Source organism: Phalacrocorax aristotelis, chromosome 10 (assembly GCF_949628215.1).
Source record: "Phalacrocorax aristotelis chromosome 10, bGulAri2.1, whole genome shotgun sequence".
NCBI lineage: Eukaryota > Metazoa > Chordata > Aves > Suliformes > Phalacrocoracidae > Phalacrocorax > Phalacrocorax aristotelis.
In genome coordinates this window covers 20,211,590-20,234,673 of record NC_134285.1, presented here as the reverse complement: position 1 = coordinate 20,234,673, position 23,084 = coordinate 20,211,590, and the positions used below count along the sequence as shown (strand labels likewise).

Below are 23,084 nucleotides of genomic sequence, written 5' to 3'. Positions count from 1 at the left end.
CTTTGGGAAAACTAATACAATGAATTTGTGGCTTATCCCACTAAATAATGTTGCTAAAATGCCTCAGGACTGTCAGATTAGATTGATCACAAAGCCTTTGTGAAAGACTTATTTTTGGATGATTCTAGAAGATTTTTTTTTTCCTTGAATCTTTCCAAAACAAGAAAGGCTTAGGCTTCATTTCTGGAAGCAACAGTTATGAACGCTTTTTCACCTTTTCACCTATGAATGTAAGCATGTTATCTCCAAGGCAGTGTGCATCTCCTGTGATTCTGGTTTAACATGAGGACTGTTAGGAGCTGTAAGGAAAAGCTAGGAATTCACTTCATTTGGCTTTTTGTAGGATACCTTCCTCTGCAAATGGGGAGGGAGAGGTAACTAGATATTTCTGTGTTGGATAATGCTGAACTGCACATTGTGTGGCAGGAAGGAGAAGCTGGCAGCCTCGTATCTGTTGCAGAAGTTTAACTTGGAGATGAAGGAGATGATAGATTGGACCCAAAACATCAGAGGCTTAATGGAAGCAGAGGGGCTTCCTAAAAGTGCAAATGAAGCGGAAAGCATGATTGAGGAGCATCAGCAGCGAAAGGCAAGTATTGCTTACGATTGGACATACTGGGAGTCCTTTCCATGGGAATTAATTGCTGCAGACACAGCAGAATTTTGCTAAATGCATCTGTGAATAATATGGTGAAAAGACTTTTTTCAATAACAGGTTTGGGACAGGAGTCATCTACACATTGACAGAACTCCATCCCAGGGGCTGTTGGTAGCTTGCATCTCTGCAAAAAGTCTCAGAAAGCCCCATTAGATCTTACCTGTACTGCTGTCCAACCCTGTTGGTAAAAAGCTGGTTCAGCGTTGAGTTAGATATTTGTCATGCAAACTCCATTTGCCTGAGAGGAAAATAAAAACAGCAGTTTGTCTCACATAGGCAGTAAATTACTATTGGATGGTACTACACATGAAATACTTCATATGCCAGTGCTAATTACCACACAATCTTTTGGCTGCTAATTTGGCTAATATTTTTGGCAGATTTTCTGAAAGGAGGAATATTGTTATTTAACCTTAGAAAAAAGTTAATATTATACTTTTCCCCAAGCATCATCACTATCTTTCAGCTGTTGTGTTACCTTTTCTTTCGAGTTATGTTACTTTTTCTAACAACCATGTTCCCAGAATCATGACTAATACACAGTGCTTTCTGGGTCCCATTATTTGTAGATTCTGATTAATTTTCTAGACTTGAATTTAGTATGAAGTACCTGAAGTCCCTCCTTTTTCAAAGTCTTCCATTTTAACAACACTGCCTCATGCACAGACTTAACAATGTTTTTGCTAATAATTCTTTGTCACAATAGAAATACCCCAAACCACTGATGTAGTGTACATCAAATTTAGATGATCTAAGATCTAAGTCTTTAATATGTTTAGTAAAGGAACCCAAATGTCTCTAAGCAGGTAGTCACACAGAAAAGGAGGAATCCAGGCAATATGTTCTTTTGTACTGTGTTAACTAAAATAAAATTACAGACAAGGCAAAAAAAATTGAGAGTTTTTTTCATTCAGGTTAGTGGCTCAAACCAAAGTCCTCAGGAGAGACTAGGATTGAACTCAAGGTGCTAATCTGAATTTAAAAAAATAGAATGGCTACCTTACAGCTGTGTTATATATGACTGGGCACACCACCCCCAAAAAAAGCCCTAAAAACAGCAGTTCTAATTTCAGACATTTTATAGTACATGCCATAGTTTTTAAGGTGGTTTATGAGTTAATACATGGTATTATTTCCGTGCATGGTTATTTTTATTTTCAAATTGTTTACATTAGGAATTCCACATTCAGTTTGCAGGGGTCATTGTTGCTTGTAATGCTTTCACCTTCAGGATTCAGTGTATAGGCATAACTCATTCCTCAGACCAGATGAAAAAGTTAGATGTATTTCATTTTAACACCACAAAATAAAGTAAAACCATGTCTTTAATTTAATGATCTGATGCTGATTTATTTGGCAGGACAGGAAAAATTCTAGGCACTGTTTCTCAAATGAACCACCTTTATGTAGGAAAACTGGAGGGGAACGGTGTTATGGATGTTCAAAACTGTTAGTTTATATCGAAGCACTTTCTAATCTGTTTCTAATTTAATTCCACTTTTGATATGTAGAAGACCAGTTGTTCCTAAAGCAATAAAGTAATTTATTGTCCATGTTTATTTTCTCTTAGGCAATCCTATGCTTTTTCAGTTAATATAGCTCAAAGATGAATGATTTTCCATACAAATATTGGTGTTGGAAAGTTACAACCCATATTCTTCACCTTAAGCCTTTTATTCTGAATAACTGGCATTCCGTAAACCCTTGACATTAACGTTAGTGTAATATATTTTAGGAGGAGATTGAAGCACGAGTGGAAAGATTCAACTCTCTCAGTAACTATGGTCAAGAACTTGTCAATTCTGGTCACTATGCAACCCCTGAGATTCACCAGTCCCTCTTCAGACTACAGCAAGCCTGGTCTGAGATGATCCGAGCATGTCAAGAGCAATATATAAAATTGTTTCAGGCACAAGAACTACAGGTGAGTGAAAAGACATTCAACTGAGAATACACATGCCACTGACAACTTTCCTCAACAAAAACAGCACATTTATAAGATGGTATAATGAAAGATATACTAATAATACCCCCTGTTTAATGTATATTGCACCAGTTTCTGGAAGGCACGCAGAGGGCCAAGCACACTTAGTGGTGGCAGAACTTTTAGAAATTGTACCTTTAAAAATCAGAGAAATCTCTGTGGCATAGGTGCTTATATGTTTTTCAAAGGCTATAAAATTTAGCAAAATTTGGTCCAACACTCATGCAGCTGGCAAAAGGCACATACTTAACATGGAACATCACTATTCTACCAAATTCTATAACCTTCCCCATGAAACATGGAGGTAGTCAAGTATTTAAAAAAAAAGACCTGAAGAAAAATTTAGCATGCATGGCATACTATATTTCTCCGACTTTTTTCTAAGAAAAAAGCTGTTTGGCTGCAGTTTTCCAGAAATACTTACTTGTAACAGTCATCTCACAAGATTTCTGCTCAATGGCCATGTCGGAAAAAGTTAGAAATAACTGAAATGGAGATTTTACAATGGGGAATGTCAAGTACCTTAAATAACAGCTGGTGCTTCTAGTCCCATCTAAAAAGCTTCATATATATGAGGACTTAAACCATGAGAAGAGCTGTTTTCATGCTTCTTTATATATTACATTCTACTTATTTCAGGCCATGTTACCATCCTTTTTATTGGCCTTGCACAGCACTTTCTACACTGTTGGTAAACAGGCTACAAGTACTTGTATTGTACCCTATGTCTTAGACAAAAGAAATAATTGTATTATAAAGGAGGAAGTTACAATAATAATTGTTATGCATGTGGTTTTAGTAGCATCTAATGCTTATTGCCATTCAGTGCTATGCAGTTAATTTCTGGAATAGCCCTCGGAGATTGTTTTTTTCAGCCTACTCTGCCAAAGTCAGGTTTGCCTCTGTTCCATACCACATTTATGACTGCTTTTTTCCTCTATACAGAAATTCTATGGCTATGTGGAACAGACTGAGAGCTGGCTCAGCAGCAAAGAGGCTTTCCTAGCCAATGAGGACTTAGGGGTAGGTGCTCCAAGAAATTACTATTATCTCTTCAATCCATCCAGAAGAAAGGGAGCTGTGAAGTACAATGATGTGCCTGAACCTTCCTATGATTTTTTTTCTTCTGAAGTTATTGCTCTGTCTTGTTGACAGTTTAGGATCCAATTTCTTTCCTTGATACTTTACAGAGGATAAGATTCTCAGCCCCAGGAGTAAGGAAACAGTCCAGCTACTCTGATTACAGCAGGAAAATGAGACTGCATCTCTCTAACTGGTCATATCTGACCCAAATACATCTACCAGCAGTGTGCAAGTCATCGCTGCTGTTGCTTCTGACATACCCAGTGTAGCTTTAAATTACCTACCTCGGGTACCAGTAACACTGCAATAACTGAAACCACAGACTCATGCATGGGTTGCAAAAGCTATGCAGGATGCTGGATATACATTCTGATGCTTAGCTTACCCTGTACATTGTGTAGGTGGTGCTACAAAATTAGTTGTCTCTGCAGGAACTACAGTTAATCTGAGAGTTCAGTGTAGACACAATTGGGACAAATAGTATGAAAAACATATAATGCTAGTGGCTGGTGTCCATCTTTGTAATTTTCAGCCTGGAGGTATGTATTTACAGTCCCTCCATTGAAATATATAAGACTTAGAAGGAGCCACCCATTTTCAAGTCATGTTTAGCTCAGCAATGCACAGAAAATACTCCGTGAGTACCTTCCCTTCCAATGACCCATGTAAGCACCCAGAAGTCTAGAATTTTTTCTGACCCATTTGATGTGAGCTTTATTGCTTCCTTTAGAATAGTGGCAAAGCAGAGTTTATTGTGGTAACAACATTTTGACAACACTGATTCTAAAATTAAAAGTGCAGAGGGGTGCTGAAAAGAGAACTCTGAGTCATTAAGCTTGGGATTCACAAATGTTACAAGAAGTCAAATTCTGTGTTTCTCCAGATTAACTGTAATGTCAAGCTCCAGTCCTCAAATTCAAATCTGGATCTGAGCTCTTCCAAAGTCCATGGGTTGAAACCAAGCTCTAATTTTAATCTCTTTCTGTGACATATTTGTTCACTTAACTCTGATCTCAATTTGGATCCCACATTTGCTTCCAAAATAGCATCTGTCTTAAGATCAGTTTACGGTTAGGAGCTGATGCTTTATCTCTTGAGAAGTGATATGTTCTATGCAGCACAACGATATGCAGGAGAAGCTAAGCATCCAGCAGTTAACTCAGTTTTGACGCTGAAATAATGGCCTTAGACCATGCATGGAACATAATTTAGCACCCAAGTCTCAGATTCAATGCCAATAAATTTCAAAGACCAATACATTTTCTTGATAGCTTGCAAAGGTGGGGTAAATGCGATTTAGCTTCTGGACTATCGGTGTTGTGGATGGAAAAACTCTGAACGCAGCTTCCCTTTGCTGAATTCTATCCAGGACTCAGTGTCTAGTGTGGAGAGCCTACAGCGGAAACATGCACAGTTTGAAAAAGCCCTGGAAGCTCAGATGGAGAAAATTGATGAGATGGCTTCATTTGCTCAGCAGCTAATACAGAACAAGCATTATGACTCGAATAACATCACCAACAGATGCCAGGCCGTTTTGAGGAGGTGAAGTCAAACCCTTCCCATGTCAGCCACCCATCTCTTTTGCAATAAGACTCTCCCCGTGTGACTAGTATCTTTAAACCTTTTAAGAGAACCATAAACTGTTTTGCATTTAATCAACTTTGCGCCTTACTCTGTGACTTGCCAAACTGGCCTGAGTCTAGTCAGTATTTCATTAGGAGGTTTGCAAAATGCAGTTAAGTGGAAGGGGAGTGGAATTTAGAAAAAAGCAGTTTTGCTGTAATTCTGTATCCTGGCCTGGCCTTAGGGGCAGTGCTGCAAACAAAAACCAGAGGCCTTCTGTGCCATTAAATACTTCATTATCATTAAATAGCATCAAGAAAGGTCATTTGCTACACAATTGCTTTTTCACTGCTTTAATGGGGTTGATCTTAAAGCCCTGCTCAACTTATCTGTTTGGGCATTTGCTATTTTTCTGATCAGACCTTGTCCTTTCATGTGAATTACTTCATTTCTCCGAGCATGTTGCATATTGTTCATCTTAAACAAATGCTGACAGTAGAAGCAGTTGTATTCAGTGCTATGGTAGATGAAAAGATATACATAAAATTTACAAAGAGAGATTGGAGCTCCCTTATTATCAAAGTGAACAAAGGACTTCATTAATATGATCAAACTACCTTATGCGTACATTAACATGAATAAAGTGATGCAGGTCCACATTTGGAAAAAGATGAAAGGATGGTGTAGCTTTGGTTTATCGGCGACAAATATCATCATACTCCCAGGCTTTCCATATAAGAAACATGCCAGGTTTTTGTTCTTTTGTACACTGAAAGGCAATAATGGTGATTCCTAGAGGCAGATATCATATATAGAGAATTTCAGTGTACTTTAAACACACCTATCTGCTAGTAATCCTTCCTATGGTGTCCTAAGCATTCCTCTGACAGTCCAAATCATGGGAGGGTGCTTATTATGGACACTTCTCTCCTAGAGAATAGAGGGTTAGATCACATGTGGTTTAGACCTGAAGACTGACAGCACTTATCCTATGTAATTCACTCTGTGGCTTTTACCTCACACATCTGTCTTCATCTCAGAAAAGAGAAACTCCTGGAGAATGCTGCTGCTCGCAGACATCTGCTAGAGGAATCAAGGCTTCTGCAGAAGTTGTTGAGGAATTCCTTTGAGGTACAATTACACAAGATTCATGGTATTCTGGTTTCTCAAAACATACTGTGCTGCATAGATCTGAATCCCTGCAGGGATTTACTTGGAGAAAAATCAAGGAACTGAGTCTGGAATGAGGTGATATTGGGAAAGATGAGGATAAGAGTGAAGGGACATTCTTCAGCTTTCAAGTCACAGCTTCCCTCCAGTCACCAGATAAAAGATCTGCTGTGCATTGGACACCAGGAAAATGCAGAAGAAATAAATGCATTAAAAGGGAATGTATAACCATTTTAATATTCATGGAAAGAGACAAATTAGTTCTTTTCTTATGAGAACAGGTTAGAAATAAGGAGATAATTGCCCTTTCTTCCCCACGCACACATGTGCCCATGCACTTTCTCACTGCCTGGGGATTATCTCATGGAGACAGCCACCTTTCCAGGTAACAGTGCTGCTAAACAGACATACAGAAGTGACTTCATTATGAAAGACAGGAACATCTTAGGGAAGCAAAACCTCAGGAGGAGGACATTTGTGTCCCCACTCACCAGTCCCATGTTTTATACATATTTGAGAGCCTGGCAGGTTGGAGCTGAAGAAAAAACACTGAATGTTTTGTCTACTTCTGTTCTTTCTTCTCCAAAGGTGGCTGCCTGGATCAATGAGAAGAATAGCATTGCCCAGGATGATAGCTGGAAGGATCCAAGCAATCTGCAGACCAAACTGCAGAAGCACCAGACTTTCCAAGCAGAGATCATGGCCAACAGAAATCGCCTGGACTCCATCAAATCTGTGAGAGAAGTGGGATTAACAGCAAGGGTTGGGCAATTGTCATGAAAGGCACTGCAGTCTGAGTTACACTGATCTCAAACAAGCGAGGGGGAGTCACTGTCCCCTCATTGACATTGTTCATGCTGTTTCTGAGGGGACTGGGAAGCGTCTTATTTTCGTCCATCAAGAACTTTGTGTTCATTGGTTTCTTTCAACTTCTCTCTTATTTAGTGTGAGCGTGCTATCTATATTCACTGTGCATGCAATGGAAGGAGATGGGTGCTTTCAGTGAAAGATTCAGTCCACTGACTTTAGGGACTTCTCTCTGGGGTGAATGCCACTTTTGAGGTACATCTGTTTCTTTTCAGCAGGGAACCTAGGTGATTGGATGCACAACTCAACAAGTGAGATAAAATTTATCCAAGAAAAAGCAACAAGAAGAGTTTTCAAATGTTGCCTTTGCGAAGGCATGCTAGTAGGAGAAATATGAGGGAATCTGACAAGATTGGCAAGCTTCACTTGGCAGAAGCTGTGATTAGATGATGAGTTTGGAAGGACAGACTTTTATGTTTATTAAACTTATTTTCAGCACACTGCTTACTAGCTGTATTTTGCAATAGATAAGTAAGCATTAAAGGTAGATTCCCTCCTCAGACTTACCTGCACCCAGGATTGTAGAATAACCCCCAGTCCTTTTTCTTTTTTTCTTTTTTTTTTTTTTTTTTTTGTAAAAAACCTTTTAACCCTGCTGTGTGCAGACACAGCAGGGGCATTAAAGGGTGGAGTTACAGTTCTCTCTAAACTAATCTGTTTTTTAAGAGTTGCTTGCACAATCTCTTTCTCATTATTTCTTGATGCCCTGTCTTTTTCTTTGGGAATAGCCTTAGTAGTTGCTCTACAGAAGAAAATTAATAGCTGGTGTCCCGATATAGCACCTTTCTCTTGCTGTGCCTCCTCTTCCCCATTGCAAAATGTAGAAATAGCTCAGTTTAGCTTTCTAAAGCAAACCTGGCCCCAGCTTAAGGATATACCTACAGACTCTTCTACCTGATGGAGGTCTTGCTGTGCCCCCTTTACCTCTTCTTCTGCCAACCTGGTAAGCATCTGCAGCTCAGGGATTAGAAATGCACATAGATTTTCATTATGTAATACAGTGGTACAATAGCACACGGTTAAAAGAGGTTTTATTATCTCATACAGTTGTTCACGTGTATGAGAGAGTTCTCTCTTAACATGCAAGAAAGGGAATAGAAAAGGACAGGTGGACGGGCAACCTCAAACAGTGATCATAGAACGTGTGACATCACAGAAGAAAACTGAATGCTTGCAAACTAGGCTCCCTGCCAGCTTTTAGGCAATGTAGCTGCTGTGTAATGAAGATTCTTTTTACCCTTTGTCTTCTAATATTGCATTTGAGCATTTAAAATAATTTTAGAGGCCAGAAAAACAGGAAAATCAGTCTCTCCCCTAGTTTCAATAAGAATTTGCCTTCATCTGTTTTTTCTTCGTCTCTGCAGCCTCTATCTGTTGTGTCAGGAAGTGATGGCTGCAGCCAACCCTTTACATAGCAGTGCCGGTAGACTTTTTTTATGGAGGCAAAATTGATATATGCTGGTGCACTTAGCAAAGGAAGAAAACTTTGACTGTTGTCTCTCCTATAGGAAGGGGAGAGGATGCTCCGTGAGAGGCACTATGCCCCTGAAGCCATTCAGTCCAGACTACAAGAAATGGAAGAGCTATGGGAAGAGCTGCTAGCAAGTTGCCAGGAAAAATGGGCCAAGCTGCAGGATGCGTACAAGGTAATACAGGGATGCCAGTGGTTGGGTCTTGGTGTCATTTCCAGAGATAGCACAGCTGCCCTGCTATGCATCTCGTCTATGAGTGTGTCACTTGATACAGTCAGACCTGATTCCTCAGGACCATTAGAGCAAAGAAACCATGTGGGCTGATTGAACGGAATCAGCGGGAGAACTGGAGATCCCTATGGAGGGAAACCGATTCGTAGCCTGTGTTTCTGTCTGCTTTCTGCTGCTGGTTTAGATCAGGATTCCAGAGAGAGATACTGAGGGAAAATGTATTCACTCATATACGTCAAATCTGCTTTTGCCCCAATGGCATCTTTTTTCTGACACATTGAGAAAGAAACCCACAGCTGCTTTTCATTCTTCTAGCTCCAGGCACATGACTTCTCATAACTCTGAGTTTTGCATGGGCTATCAGGCACTCTGTGGGTATTAAATAGAGCTCTCCCTTTAAATGGCTTCCTTTTAAGGTACTGTGTCTATCATTTGTATTTGTGCCACACAAGTAAGAAAGATTAGCTTTTGATGACTGTGCAGCTCTTTTTGTGTTCACTCTGACTGAATTCTCTTCTTCAGTTGGACCACCATCGTACCTGAGAAGAGTTCACTGAGCACTGGGAAGCTTCTCTGTGTTTGTGTGTAAACCTTACTGAAAGTGGCCAAGATTTTTATACCACATTATCTGTCCTAAAGGTTTACATGACCTTTTCTTCCTGCTTGTCTGCAGGGCCTTCATTTTCAGCGAAGAGTAGAGGATATGGAGAAATGGTTGGAAGATGTGGAACATGAGTTGAAAGCACCATATAGTAACAACGATCTGGTGGTTTTGAACAGTCACCTGAAGAAGCAAGAGGAACTGGAGGAAGATATTGCTGGTCATAGGGACCGGCTGCAAGAGCTTGTGGTCACAGTTCAGCAGTTCCAGAAGGAGAAGCATTTCCTTGCTGATGAACTAGAAGAGAGAGTGGATCAACTCGTGCAGAGGTGTGTAAGCGCCTGGCCTTTTTTCCTGCCATCTTTTCCCTATTTCTATCAGCCTTTTTCTTCCCTGCATATGTTTATCTTTCCTTTTCTATATCATTCTGAAAAGAATGTTTTGCATTCGTTCCTTATTAATCACTGGTCCTCATTGGGTTCCCTTGAAAACCTACAGATACAAAAGTCTACGTGATCCTCTGCAGGAGAGACGTGGGAATCTGGAAGCAAGCAGACTTCAGTACCAGTTCTTCCGAGATGTTGATGAGGAGTTGGCCTGGGTTCATGAGAAGCTCCCCCTGGCTTCCTCTAGGGATTATGGCCAATCCCTGGCAACTGTTCAGAGACTACAAGAAAAGCACCAGGTAATGTCATGTGAGAACCATTCTCAGTCTTTAGAATCAGAGAGAACACAGAATTTCATTTGCCTCTGGCAAACTTAATCTGCTGTGCTTTGGCTGACAGAATTCATGATGCCAGGGATTACTTTTATCCTTGCCTGATAATAATGACATTTTTCAAAGGATATGTCCATGACTTGCAACATGTGGGATTCCAGGCAGCTTATCATTGCAGTGGTGTAGGTAACACAACATATACTCTTCTGCGGACATATAGGCTCTTTCTATGAACTAAGTTCAAAACCCAGCCTTTGCAATATAAGAGAGATTTTACAAAATGTTGTGTAGGCTGTCAAAGCTCCTTTGGGCAGCAGATGTCCTAACAAATACGCTTTGAGGCTCAGTAAGTACAGCCAAGCAAGATTATTGCTCAGATGTCTCAGGAAATCATCTTTCCCTAAAACTCTTTCTACTCTGAAGGGAGGGAGTTAACAGGACATTATGATGATCCTTAGCCAACCTTCATTCCAATGGTAGCTTTCAAGGTAGTTGCCGAATTATTTCACGAAGTTCAGATGGGCAACCAGAGAAAGCAGTGCCTGGAACACTGACATCTCAAACACCAATAAAACAGCAGCTGCCTTCCTAATTGTTTTTTAATAAGAAGCACTGTCTCTTTGCAAACACAAGGTGGAAGGAAAAAAAAAATTAAATCCTGCTAAAAGTTTCCAGCAGCTATTGGTATTTAATGTTAGCAAATGACAGCCCATTTAAGTGCCAGGCCAAGTGCCTCTGAGGAAAATCTGTGCAATCTGCAATAGGGCTGGGAAAGACCAAATACCTTATCAAGTGTGACAGTGTGTGATATATACACATATATAGAGAGAGAGTAAGCCCAAGCATTTTGTGTGATCTGCACGTCTACAAATAAAAATCTGAACTTACAAAAAATTTGAAATGTCTTCAAGGTAAAAAGTCAAGGCTGCTACAGGTGACATACTAGAAAAGGGACAAAGTCTCTTAAAAAATTGATTTATCCTAGGTGTACTCACAATTTAATGAAGAATTGTATAATGTTTTTAAATGCATCTTCTACAATATTCCTCAGTAAGACTATTCTGAACATTTTGCACCATCTTACTATTTGGTGTAATTCTTATATTTGTAAAAATTCTGTATTTGAGCAAGATGCAGTTGGTGTCTTTGAGATTAGACAGTAAGGACAAAAGCTTGTTTCATCACCATTAAAAGTATATGTGCAGTCGGCGACGAGCACTGCGGCGGCAAGGGCGAGTCCCGTGGCTCAGCGCTAGATCGGGGCCGGCAAAGTGGTTCCTCACACCCGAGAGGCCCGGGGGTGAGCGGAGGGACCCGTCAGGAGCTGGCAGCTCTCGCGGCGTGGGGTGTTGCCAGAAGCAACGGCGGGAGATTTAAACAGCCCCTAGGGAGGGCGAGCGACCAGGATGGGCAAACAGGGCGTGGCGCGGCAGAAGGGTGTGGTGCAGCAGTTCGCGCAGGCAGGGCAAGCAGGAGGGACGCCACAGCCCGCTTGTAGGTCTACAGCTCAGGCAAATGATTTGGTCTCTGACGAAATGGTGGGCACTCGCCTCAGAGCTAAAACCGCTGTTCGTTCAGCGAAAGCCCCCGAGATGTCAGACGCGTCCGCCCAGACGGGTCTGGTAAGGAAGGACACACCAGTACAGGCCGTGGGTTGCGGCAACTGCCCAAACCCCTCTCCTCACGATAAGGTACCTGCACGAGGTGTGCACAGGTCGATGACCTGTCACGTCAGGGCGCTGAACTGCAGGAAACGGTTAAGAGGCTGCACAGTGTTAGAGGAGCTGAGGCAGAGATAGGCAGGTGGCTTCAGAATCACGTTCCTGTGGCAGACACCGCCGAGAATGAGGCACCGTGGACCCTGGTGACTCACAGGAGCAGGATTCCCCATCAGCCTGCGCCCTCCACCATCACAATCAGAAACAGATATGAAGCCTTAACGACTGAGGACACCCATGAGCAAGGTCTGCAAAGTCCCCCACAAGGGGAAACTGGACCAGCAACATACAGTGGCCATCGTAAAAAGAAACGACGAGTGCTCGTGGTGGGTGGCTCTCTGTTGAAGGGTACTGAGGCACCCATCTGCTGACCTGACAGGGAGTCACGAGAGGTGTGCTGCCTCCCAGGAGCCAAGGTCCAAGGTGTTGCTGAGAGGGTGCCACAACTCATCAGGAAAACAGACTACTATCCGCTATTACTATTTCATGTAGGCATGAACGACACTGAGAGCCGCAACCTGGGTAAAAATCAAGGAATACTTTCAAGCCCTGGGGGAGCAAGTGAAGAACATTGGTGCCCAAGTGATCTTCTCTTCCATTTTGCCAGTTCGAGGGAAGGGAGCAGCCAGAAACAGGCGCATAATGTATATCAACTCCCAGCTACGTGGTTCGTGCCACCGTGAGGGGTTTGGCTTTTATGACAATGGGGTGTTCTTCCATGACGACAGCATGCTAGGGAGGGATGGAATCCATCTAACAGGGGTGAGGGAATCTTCAGCAGTAGGCTGGATGACTTGGTGAGGCGGGCTTTAAACTGAAGGACTTGAGGGGTGGGATCCATGGCGAAAATGTTCACATCAGCACATCCAACGGGGGAGTAAGTCAGGCCTCCAATGAGGTCCCCCACAGTCTCCTCCTGGAGAAATTGATGTGTTATGGCCTAGACAAGGGGTCTGTGCAGTGGGTGGGGAACTGGCTGACAGGCCGCACCCAAAGGGTGGTGGTAAATAGCTCTTTCTCAAACTGGCAACGTGTCACTAGTGGAGTCCCCCAGGGATCGATATTGAGCCAAATGTCATTCAATATCTTTATAAGTGATCTGGATACTGGCATCAAGTGTAGCCTGATGAAGTTTGCTGATGACACCAAGTTGAGTGGGGAAGTAGACACTCCAGAAGGGAGAGCTGCTCTGCAGGGAGATCTGGATAGGCTGGAAGAGTGGGCCAGCAAGAACCTTACGAAGTTCAACAAGGAGAAGTGTAAGGTCATGCACCTGGGAAAACATAATCCAGGAGTGCAGCACAGACTGGGATGCACCTGGCTGGAGAGCAGCTCTGTGGAAAGGGACCTGGGGGTCCTGGTGGACACGAAGCTCAACATGAGCGAACAGTGGCTGCTGCAGCCAAGAAGGCCAACAGGGTGCTGGGTTGCATCAAAAAGGGCATCACCAGCAGAGAGAAAGAAGTCATTATCCTGCTCTACTCAGCGCTGGTCAGGCCACACCTGGAGCGCTGTGGACAGTTCTGGTCCCCGCTATACAAAAAGGATGTGGACAGGCTGGAAGGGGTCCAGAGAAGGGCCACCAAGATGATCAGAGGACTGGGAAGCTGCCATACGAGGGTAGGCTGGGAGAGCTGGGTTTGTTCAGCCTTGAGAAAAGGAGGCTCACAGGGGATCTCATCCCCATGTACCAGTACTTAAGGGGCAGCTCCAGAGAAGATGGAGACTCCCTTTTTACACGGAGTCACATGGAGAGGGCAAGGGGGAATGGACACAGGTTGCTCTTGGGGAGATTCCGACTGGACGCCAGAGGGAAATATTTCACAGTGAGGACAGTCACCATTGGAATAATCTCCCCAGGGAAGGGGTTGACTCAGCCACGTTGGACACCTTCAAGATTCGTCTGGACAGGGTGCTGGGCCGTCTTGTCTAGACTGTGCTCTTCCTAGAAAGGTTGGACTAGATGATCCCTGAGGTCCCTTCCAACCTGGGATTCTGTGATTCTCTGTAATTACTCCTAAAAATTATGAGCTGATTGACATGGTAGGGAAGTAATTAGGTTCATGGAAGAAAGGAATGTTTAAGCTGAATTAATCTAAGAAAATCTTTGGGGTAACTGAAGGAACAGTGGAGATACTATTTTGGGCTGCAGTTATCTTTGTGTCAATTGGCCAGGTCTCAAAAAATTTCAGTGAACTGTGAGAACAGGAGATATAGATCATAATACTAGTATATAATAAAATGCCAATTCTTCCTACCATTTTGCTTTTTATCCTCCTGGAAGAAGGATTAAAACATAAGCTTTGAACTCTCAATCTTTTAGTAGACAGTCTTCACACCTTTTTTTGTAATGTTGGTTTACAGGCAAACAAATGTCAGAGGTAACATAAGAGTCAAGAATTGAATATACTATTAATTCCACCCTCTATTGTGTGTCTTAACGAGTAAGATTTGCAAAGGACAGTCCTTGGTTTGTTACCACAAAGGAGATTGTGTGTGAAATATATCAACCTAAAAAAAAATTACTGTGTTGCAAAACTGCATTTACACACAAATATAATAAGCATATTCACAGTTGCTTTCCTTGGAGCAGAGTTTCCCCTCACTCCCCAGCTTCCCCCCCCCCCCTTTTTTTATTAATTCCTGTTGTTATAAATGAAGTACTGTGAATACATGTTCCTAAATTTTCAACTGCAAAGTTGTTCTTATTGCTGCTAGTTTCTTATTAATACACAGTACAAGATGTTTTATAAACTTTGCCACCGGATTCCATTCTGCTAGGGTCAGACATGGTGTCACTTTCCAACAACATAGTGGCTGTCTTGAAATTAATAGGGGGAAGTTAAAGGCAAGGTTAGAATCAGAGCTTTTTTCCAGCCAAGTCTGATACTTAAGTTGAAAAAGCAGCTCCTGTCCTCAGAGAGGGCATCTCTTCTACATTAACGCAGCACTGCAGTCTAACTCTGAAACTGCCTGTTTCATAGCTATGAAAATAAACAAAACAATTGTAAAATTGTAAAATTGTAAAATTTTGTGCTCAAGCTGCTCAGGCATAGTTAGCTGTGGAATGCACATCCTCCCACAGACAAATTGATGGTGTGGTCCTTGCCCACCCAGGCAAATGTCATATGAGGTGGTATATGGAGGAATGCATATGGTTTTAAAATCTACCAGTCTTCAAAAATTAATTTCAAGTAAAGTCTTTGAGAACTGGTTCAGGTAGTTTTCTTCTCTTCTTGTCCTCTTGGCTGCCTGGTACTACATGTACCCACAGTGTTTGCAATGGCTGTAATGCAAAGCTGCATCTTCTACAAAGGCATTGGCAAGTGATAAATATTGATGAGCAGGTCAATTGATTGTTCTCTGTAGACATATTTTAATTCAAGAAACACCATGTAATAGGGTGGAAGTGGATATATTTCAGTGGAATCTACAGATAAGAGGTTTGTGGTTAAAACCTCTTCCCTCCACACTTTGAGGCGGATACACACAAAGGTCCAAACCTCATGGCTATATTTTATTTCTATAATCACTCCTTCACCCAAAAAAATTCCTCCACTCCACTCCAAGCATTCACTCAGACTTTGCACCTTTGACCCATCTTCTTGTATAGAAAACAGATTTATAATGGGATTACAAGACTACGTTATCTGGTCTAAAAATCTCCACAGTTTTTATTTTTGGTCTGACATTTTACTCTTTCCAGAATTTGGAGAATGAGATAAGCAGTCGGGATGCTTTGACCAAAGCAGTGCTCAGTACAGGGCAGAAACTGGTAAGGGGATGCCACTCAGCCTCTCGTGAAATTATGGAGCATCTGAAGGAGCTTGAGACTTCTGTAGAAACCTTGAAGGCAGAGGCTCAAGAGAGGAGACAGCAGCTCATGCAGTCATATGAGGCCCATCTGTTCCTGAATGAGGTAAAGATAGTTCATGAGAGAATTATTTTGGTCTTTCTTTTCTTAAAAGAACCAATATCTATATTGTTGAATGGATGAAAGTGCTGAGAAAGGACCAGAATTCACGCTGTCCTGATTTTTCATATCTGGTAAATATGGATAGAGTGGAGAAATAACAGTTACTTTTCCAAGTAACTGCAGCAAGGGATAAACATGTAACCTGATTACTGGGTTCTGGGTACACATATTTTTGAATAGAGTCTGCTAGATTTCATTACAGGAAGGCACCTAAGCTGTTCTCTGTTTTCACTGCTGTGTCTCTTTGGGCACCACTGCTTTCCAGTTTTCCTTATCTTGACCTAAATCACAGCTGTCTTCAGCCTCATCCCTGTATTTTATACAGCTACTGGAGGTGGAGACATGGCTGGCAGAAAGGAGCTTTATTCTGGAGACCTCTGATTATGGGAAGAATGAAGAATCCACACAAGCTTTACTTCGTAAACTTGAAGCTACCAAGTTGGACATGGATGGTTTCAGGCCCCGGATTGAGAAAGTACAGAAGACAGGTGCCAGCTTAATAAACAAAGGCAGCCCAGAGAGGTAAGAAGGTGAAAACAGGCTTCTGCTTCAGGTTTAACAGAAATGCCCAAAGAAGGCAAATACGGAAAAGTTCAACCTTCAGTAGCTGTTTGATGGTTCTTTCAGAAATATGTGTTCAGGGAACATCAATCCCTCCTTCATCACCGTCACACACATACACTTAGCCCCTAAAATGTTTGATGATTGTTTTAATGTTTTCATGACTGTTGTTTTTTAACAACAGGCCAATTAGTGCAGATCAGCTTCTTTGTCCATTGTCTGTTCCCAGGAACTGTCATATAGTTCTCATTTACCAGAAAGGCTAAAAAAACACTGTTCTTGGGAAAGGAAACAGACGTTCTTGACAGTTCACTATTTTTCATTGCCAGTTTGCTTTTATATCTGAGGAGGAGGAAGTGAAAAGAGCTGCCATTTGTATGAGACACTTTAATATCCTGAACTAGCTGGTTTTAATGGCTTGGCGTAACTCACACCATGATGTTATCTGTTTTTTTCTGTATTTTGAAGCTGTTGCAAACTCAACCTTCAGAAAAGATGATGTTCAAAAAGAACAGTAAAACAAAGATATACCTTCTCATTCTTGTTCTTTGCAGTCCAGCCATACTTTCAAAGCTCCAGGGGATCCTGGCAGACTATCAGTCCCTTCTACAGAAGGCTGAGACCCAGAGAACACACCTGCAAGAACAATTCCAGCTCTATCAGTTTGAAAGAGAATTCCAGCTGGTGGATGCATGGCTTTCCAGTAAACAGTCTGTAGCAGAGTCCGATGACTATGGGCAGGACTTAGATGATGTTGAGGTAAAAGAAAACAAAAGGTATTGCATGTATTGTGTGGCAAAGCAGGAATATATTTGCTGTAATTTTTATATAGCTGCTGACAGTGAAGCATGTTGCAGGAACAAAACAAAAGCAAACCAGTTTTTTCTGCAGCAAGAACTCAGCGTGGTTGCTGTCTGCTTATACAGGGCTCTCTGAAGTAGCATTGTGCAACAGAAAAAGTAGGTGCATCAGAAAGTTAGCTTTTTCTTTGGATAAGGTGAGGTCAGCACACTTCACTGCTAGCCCTGATTATAAATTTGACAGGGCCTAAAAAATTTTACTTGAGCAGGGCCATCGTCTTGTAACAATTTAAGTGGAAACATTGGGATGCAGCGTTCACCCCTCTAGCTGCTGATTTCAAGGATTAATTTCTCCTCAGGGCACGCAGGTATAATTCATAGTGTCCACTCCTTGACAGCTGCTGCATATATGGACAGTGTAGCAGGTTATGTTTCTTTTGATCTGGGCAGCATCTGTTTGTGAGGATGTGGGTGATTTTTTTCTCTGTGACATAAGATGTTAAATAATCAAAACAATAGATTATGCCTTCTCACTCCAGATTATCTGGGTTTATCAAGTGATTTGTACTTGTAGACTGCAATACATAGCTTTTGTGTTATACAGTACAGAGAAAGTGATTCTTTCTGCCTCTCTTATAGAGGTAGGCATAAATTGTTATACCTAAGTCTGTGTCCCCATTTATCCTGCAGGTGCTGGAGAAAAAGTTTAAAGATTTTGTAAATGAGGTGGAACCTCTGGGACATTCCAAAGTTGTCTCCTTAAATGAGTTAGCATCTACACTAGAGAAGGAGGGTCACAGCAAGATGGACATTATCCAGAAGAGAACAAAGCAAATCAATGAGACATGGGAGAAACTATGTCATGCCATCCAGGCAAGAACAGAGGTAGGAAACATGAAAATCTGGGGTACTGATTTCCCTGCAGTTTCCCATGTCCTTCTCTCTTTCCCAAACCAGTGCATTGCTCATGTTGAAACACAAGGTTTATAAAAGCAATGGGTGTACTCTGTTCTATTCTTTCTTGATCCATTTCCCTTTATAGGCACTGCTTACCCTACTGTTCCTGGCAGGGCTTATATCTGAAAGATATTTATCGGCCTAGAGTAATCCTGTTTTCTTTAATTCACTGCTAGCTCTGACTTCTTGAAAAACCAAGCCAATCTTATGTTTTACCACCACTATCAGGAGGCTGGCTCAGGCACTCATTGAACTGTTTATTGAACTACTTTGAAGTCATTAAACAAGAAGAAAACTCTTCAAATTTTTTTGCTGAGTTAGTTACTTGAAGTCAAAGAAGGGGTATGGGTGGAAGGTGATAAAGGACACAGCTGTTAAATCAGCTCACCCACTCTCATGTAACTGCAGTCACAGATGTGTTTGGAAAACCAGAGAGGACAAATAGAACTCAACATTTTTGTTCGCTTTAAGGAGAACATAAAATGTCAGATGTCCTCAATTATTTTTTTCACTACCGTTACATACATATTTTGCTTCTGAAGTAGCCCAAGCCCCCTATTTTCTGCAGTAAATTATTACCAGCAGTAAATGCATGATAATTGTTAATATATATTTTAATGTAAAAAAAGTATTAGAACATTTTTATTCCTCTCATTTCAGAAAACCTGATTTTCACTTAACTACTCTTATTTTCACTCTTTGCAGTGTAGGCCTCTTTTCCAAGTAAGTTTTTTAGGACTTTTTCTGTGGTTGAGACAGCTACCTTTAGAGTGCAATTCATACTCTCCATTTTGATCATTCATCTTACGCAGGGATAGATTGCCCTTTGAAGACATCTGTTTCTTTCCTTTGACAAAGCGAACTTGGGGAAATAAGGTTATCTTGATCAGCTCACTTTCAGGTGACTTAATTAGGAAGGTGTTTCACTCCCACTCTTCTTCAGTCTGTACTACATTAGGACATACTAGGGTTGCCCTTTTTTGTGCTGCAGACATGATATATAGTATTACCATGCAATTGTTTCTTTATTCCAGAATCTAAAAGCAGCCCAGCAAGTTCATAAGTATGATCATGATGTGGATGAATTAAAGGGCTGGATGCAGGAGAAAGAGGCAGTTGTGGATATAGAAGATTATGGATATGATCTTCCAGGTGTACAGACACTTCTCAGCCAGCTTGAGGGAGTAGAGGTAAGGGCATCTGTTATGAAGCAGTGGCAGAAAAGCATAAATGGCAAAAAAAAAAATAAGGAGGCTGATGCTTGATTTTAAACCCTCTCAAGTACCTGTTTGCAAGCCAACAAAAGATAAATTTATTGCACCCTGAAATATTCTTTGTGCTTCACAGAAGGGGGCCTTTTTCTCCTGTTTTTAACATTGTGATATTATATTATTAATGCTTTTGCTTCTAAGAATGAGCTTCTCTCCTAAAATTTATTCCAAATTGTTATTATAATTGGAAAGGTGTAATCTGAACTACAACAGACTTCAGCTCCACCCTATTAAAAAAATCAACGTGTCACATCTAAAGAAGCTTCTTTGATGTTTGATGATGAATGTTAAAAGGCATTAGGAGGATACTGAGAGGAAAAATCTTGACAGAGTCATATTTCCAGCCTCTGTGCAGCCAGTGGCTAGAAAAGATATGCACCATTTTTAAAATCTGCTTTTGATAGATATAAGTAGTGACTTGGTCTTAAAATCCATTCTGTCACTGTTCCAGAGAGACCTAGGAGCCATCATGAAAGAGCTGGAACGGATTCAGGGAGACGCTTGGCACCTCAGCCGTACATACCCTCAAGTCAAGGAAAACATCATGGAGAGACTCACAGAGGTGGCTGAGTGCTGGGAAAGCCTGGACAAGAAGTTTCTGGAAAGGAAAGCAAGACTGGGCCAGGCAGAACAAGTTCAGCTCTACTTCAATGACTGCAGGGAGCTGATGTACGTGTTGGCCCCTTGAGTTTGGCAGTGGGCCTTATTTCTTGCCTTTCCCATATAGGATTTTCTAAATTACACCTGACAGTTATTTGACCTCTGTGTCAGGTGTTCGGCAGCTTGCTTGCAAAGCTCCTCCTTGAATAATAATACGTGGCATCTTCTCAACAGCACTTCACAGAATTTACCAGCCATCAGAGGTGACCATGCCACTCCACTTCAGCCCAGTCTGTGTGACAAATCCACATTTTTAGACTAGTTCCTAGACAGTCTTGGAGAATTCAGTCACTCTGAATAGATTGGGTAGTCTCACAATTCCAATTGAAAACACTGTGCATTCTGTAGGAAGATGGCGGAGTCTTTGCTAGATAGTCAAGTAATTTGTACACCTGTACAGGCACCAGTGCTCATTTTTCTCACAGTCAAAACAACTACATTAAAGATAACCTTCTAGAGTAGGTTAGCGCTTGCTTAAGTGCTGAAAGTGTTTTGCACACATCTATTTAATGCCATTGCCCATATGCACATCCTCTTCTGTCCCTTCGTATTAGGGGTCAGTTTTTTGCAAGAATTCAATTGCTGGGAAATTCCATTATGTCTCTTTTTTTCTTTTTTAATCTGAATTAGAACAAAAATGCTGAATGTTTAAAGAATCAACAAAACAGACTTTTTTTAAAAAGATATGTTGAGCTAAATGACTCATTTTGTTTAAATCAATGATGCCAAAGTATCTATAAGAAGAGGTCTAATGTAAAAATTGAAATAAATAATGGAAAGATGCTATACTCAAAGTGGCAGACCAACATTAAAATATTTTATCGTTTTAATGTAGTTTTCATCAAAATTGATAACATTTTTGGTGGAAATTGTGTTTTTTAAACAGGATTGCTCACAGAGGAAATACGGACGTTTTTCATTCAGTGTAGTTAATGAATTAGTTAATCTATGACAGGAGTAGAAATACAAAGACAATGAAGTGATTGTCACTATTGGACATTTAGTATTCTAAGGGATAGATCCTGAGCTCAGGTAAATCAAGTTGCAGTAGTTTATGGCAGCTGAGGCTCTTGGAGTAGAAAATTTTCCTTAAAAGTATCTATCAACATGCTTCTTTGCAGGAGTGCTCTGTATGCATACGAAGTACTTCCATGCATGTTCATAAGGTTAGATGGACGTCTGAAATTCTCTGTGTCGCTGTACCATGTATAAAAGTATTGTGAATGTGTACAGCCTGGGCATCTGCAGTCACAGTTAGTTATTTCTGAGGATTTGCATGCACAATGCTTCAGTAGGTATAGATGCTGCAGCTGCGTTTCTAACAGGCTATGTATTGAAACAGCACTGGGAATATTATATCAGGTTATAAAAAGCCATAGATGCATGAGTGAACCTTCATCAATGTATTTGTATATTCATATCTTTTGTGAGCAAACAAAAGTCTGTATGAATGTGTCCACAGCCACCGGATGTGTGCATTCCTGAGTACCAGAGAGACTCAGATTCCTTCCGGTTTTACCCTTTTGTCTCTATTCTGTAGGGCCTGGGCCAATGAGATGCATGCACTGGTGATATCTGAGGAACTGGCAAATGATGTCCTGGGAGCTGAACTGCTTATCAAGCGTCATGAGGAATACAAGCGTGAGATAGAGAAGCAGTGGCTAAAATATGAAGAAATGCAGCGGGCAGGAGGTGACCTGATGAAGAATGGACATTTCATGTCTGCGGAGGTGTGTTGATGAGTTAACTATTTTACAAACAAGAGTGAACAAAGAAGACATTAAATAGGCAGGAGTTGCAGCTCTGTCTCTCTTTCAAAACAAGAGAACAAAACAGGACAATCAGGTTCTCTACTATTAAAAGCTGCAGACTTCATGTGACATAAAATACATCACAATGTAGTCAACTATAGAATGATGGCCCCGAGTACACCAGAAGACATGTAATTCCTCAGAAATGTTACAGAGCCAAAGGGACAAGAATGTTAAAATTTCTGTGATCCTGTTATCCATGTACCTTTAGACTTTGACCTTTGCAGTGGTCCCAAGTTTGTCTTGATACTATGAGTAAGTCCAGAGATCACACCATCAAAAACATCTTCAGAGTTTATGCAAGATTACAGTACTTCTGTTGTAGAAAGAATTAGAGAACTTTCCAGAGTTTAAGGCTCTCCATTGTTGCCTTGCCGTAAATGAATGTATTCATTGAATCTTCTGGTTCTCACTAGTTCTATAATACAAATTGCCCGGGTACAAAGTTTCATCATGGGAAAACATGTAGCAGAATATTGGTCATGCAATATGTGGAATCTGCAAACAATTATAATATATACCTATACAACATACAGGCTAAATGAAATCAAGTAAGAAAACTGAGGACTCAGACATCCTTTTTAAAGTATGTCAACACCACAAAGTTATCTAGAGGTCATCTGGACCATGAGGGCAGATTACACGCTAGCTGATTGTCACATGAAAGTCTGACTGGATTTTTTCACCTCCTGGTATTGCAAATATTATTTTTCTAGATTGAAGAAAAACTGTTAGAGTTGTCAGAGCTGATGAAGAAGGTAAAGGAGAGCTGGGACATGAGGAAAGAGTTATATGAAGAAAACTGGGAGATTCAGTTGCTCCGCAGAGAGCTAGAACAAGCAGAATCATGGCTGGCTGCCAAGGAGAGCTTTCTTTTAGATCCTAGCTACGGGGTGAGTAACAACAGTGCAACACTATTGAAATGTCTCTTCGCATATACAGAGTGCTTGGACCACGTATCATCTTGGGCTTGAAGTTAATCA

The 23,084-nt window shown here is 41.2% G+C and overlaps 1 protein-coding gene across 1 annotated transcript in view; it reads left to right on the top strand.

Annotated features, from left to right (window-relative positions):
* The window catches only part of SPTBN5 (spectrin beta, non-erythrocytic 5), a 99,086-nt gene that overhangs the window by 68,324 nt on the left and 7,678 nt on the right, over positions 1-23,084 (top strand). Inside the window, exons 43-59 of the mRNA XM_075106202.1 lie at positions 427-589; positions 2,394-2,582; positions 3,588-3,665; positions 5,095-5,267; positions 6,329-6,419; positions 7,047-7,193; positions 8,834-8,971; positions 9,702-9,958; positions 10,128-10,314; positions 15,772-15,984; positions 16,367-16,563; positions 17,157-17,361; positions 18,093-18,287; positions 19,394-19,549; positions 20,082-20,299; positions 21,831-22,020; positions 22,818-22,994. Of these exons, the coding sequence (XP_074962303.1) occupies positions 427-589; positions 2,394-2,582; positions 3,588-3,665; positions 5,095-5,267; positions 6,329-6,419; positions 7,047-7,193; positions 8,834-8,971; positions 9,702-9,958; positions 10,128-10,314; positions 15,772-15,984; positions 16,367-16,563; positions 17,157-17,361; positions 18,093-18,287; positions 19,394-19,549; positions 20,082-20,299; positions 21,831-22,020; positions 22,818-22,994 (2,974 nt within the window). The remainder of the gene's footprint in view (positions 1-426; positions 590-2,393; positions 2,583-3,587; positions 3,666-5,094; positions 5,268-6,328; positions 6,420-7,046; positions 7,194-8,833; positions 8,972-9,701; positions 9,959-10,127; positions 10,315-15,771; positions 15,985-16,366; positions 16,564-17,156; positions 17,362-18,092; positions 18,288-19,393; positions 19,550-20,081; positions 20,300-21,830; positions 22,021-22,817; positions 22,995-23,084) is intronic.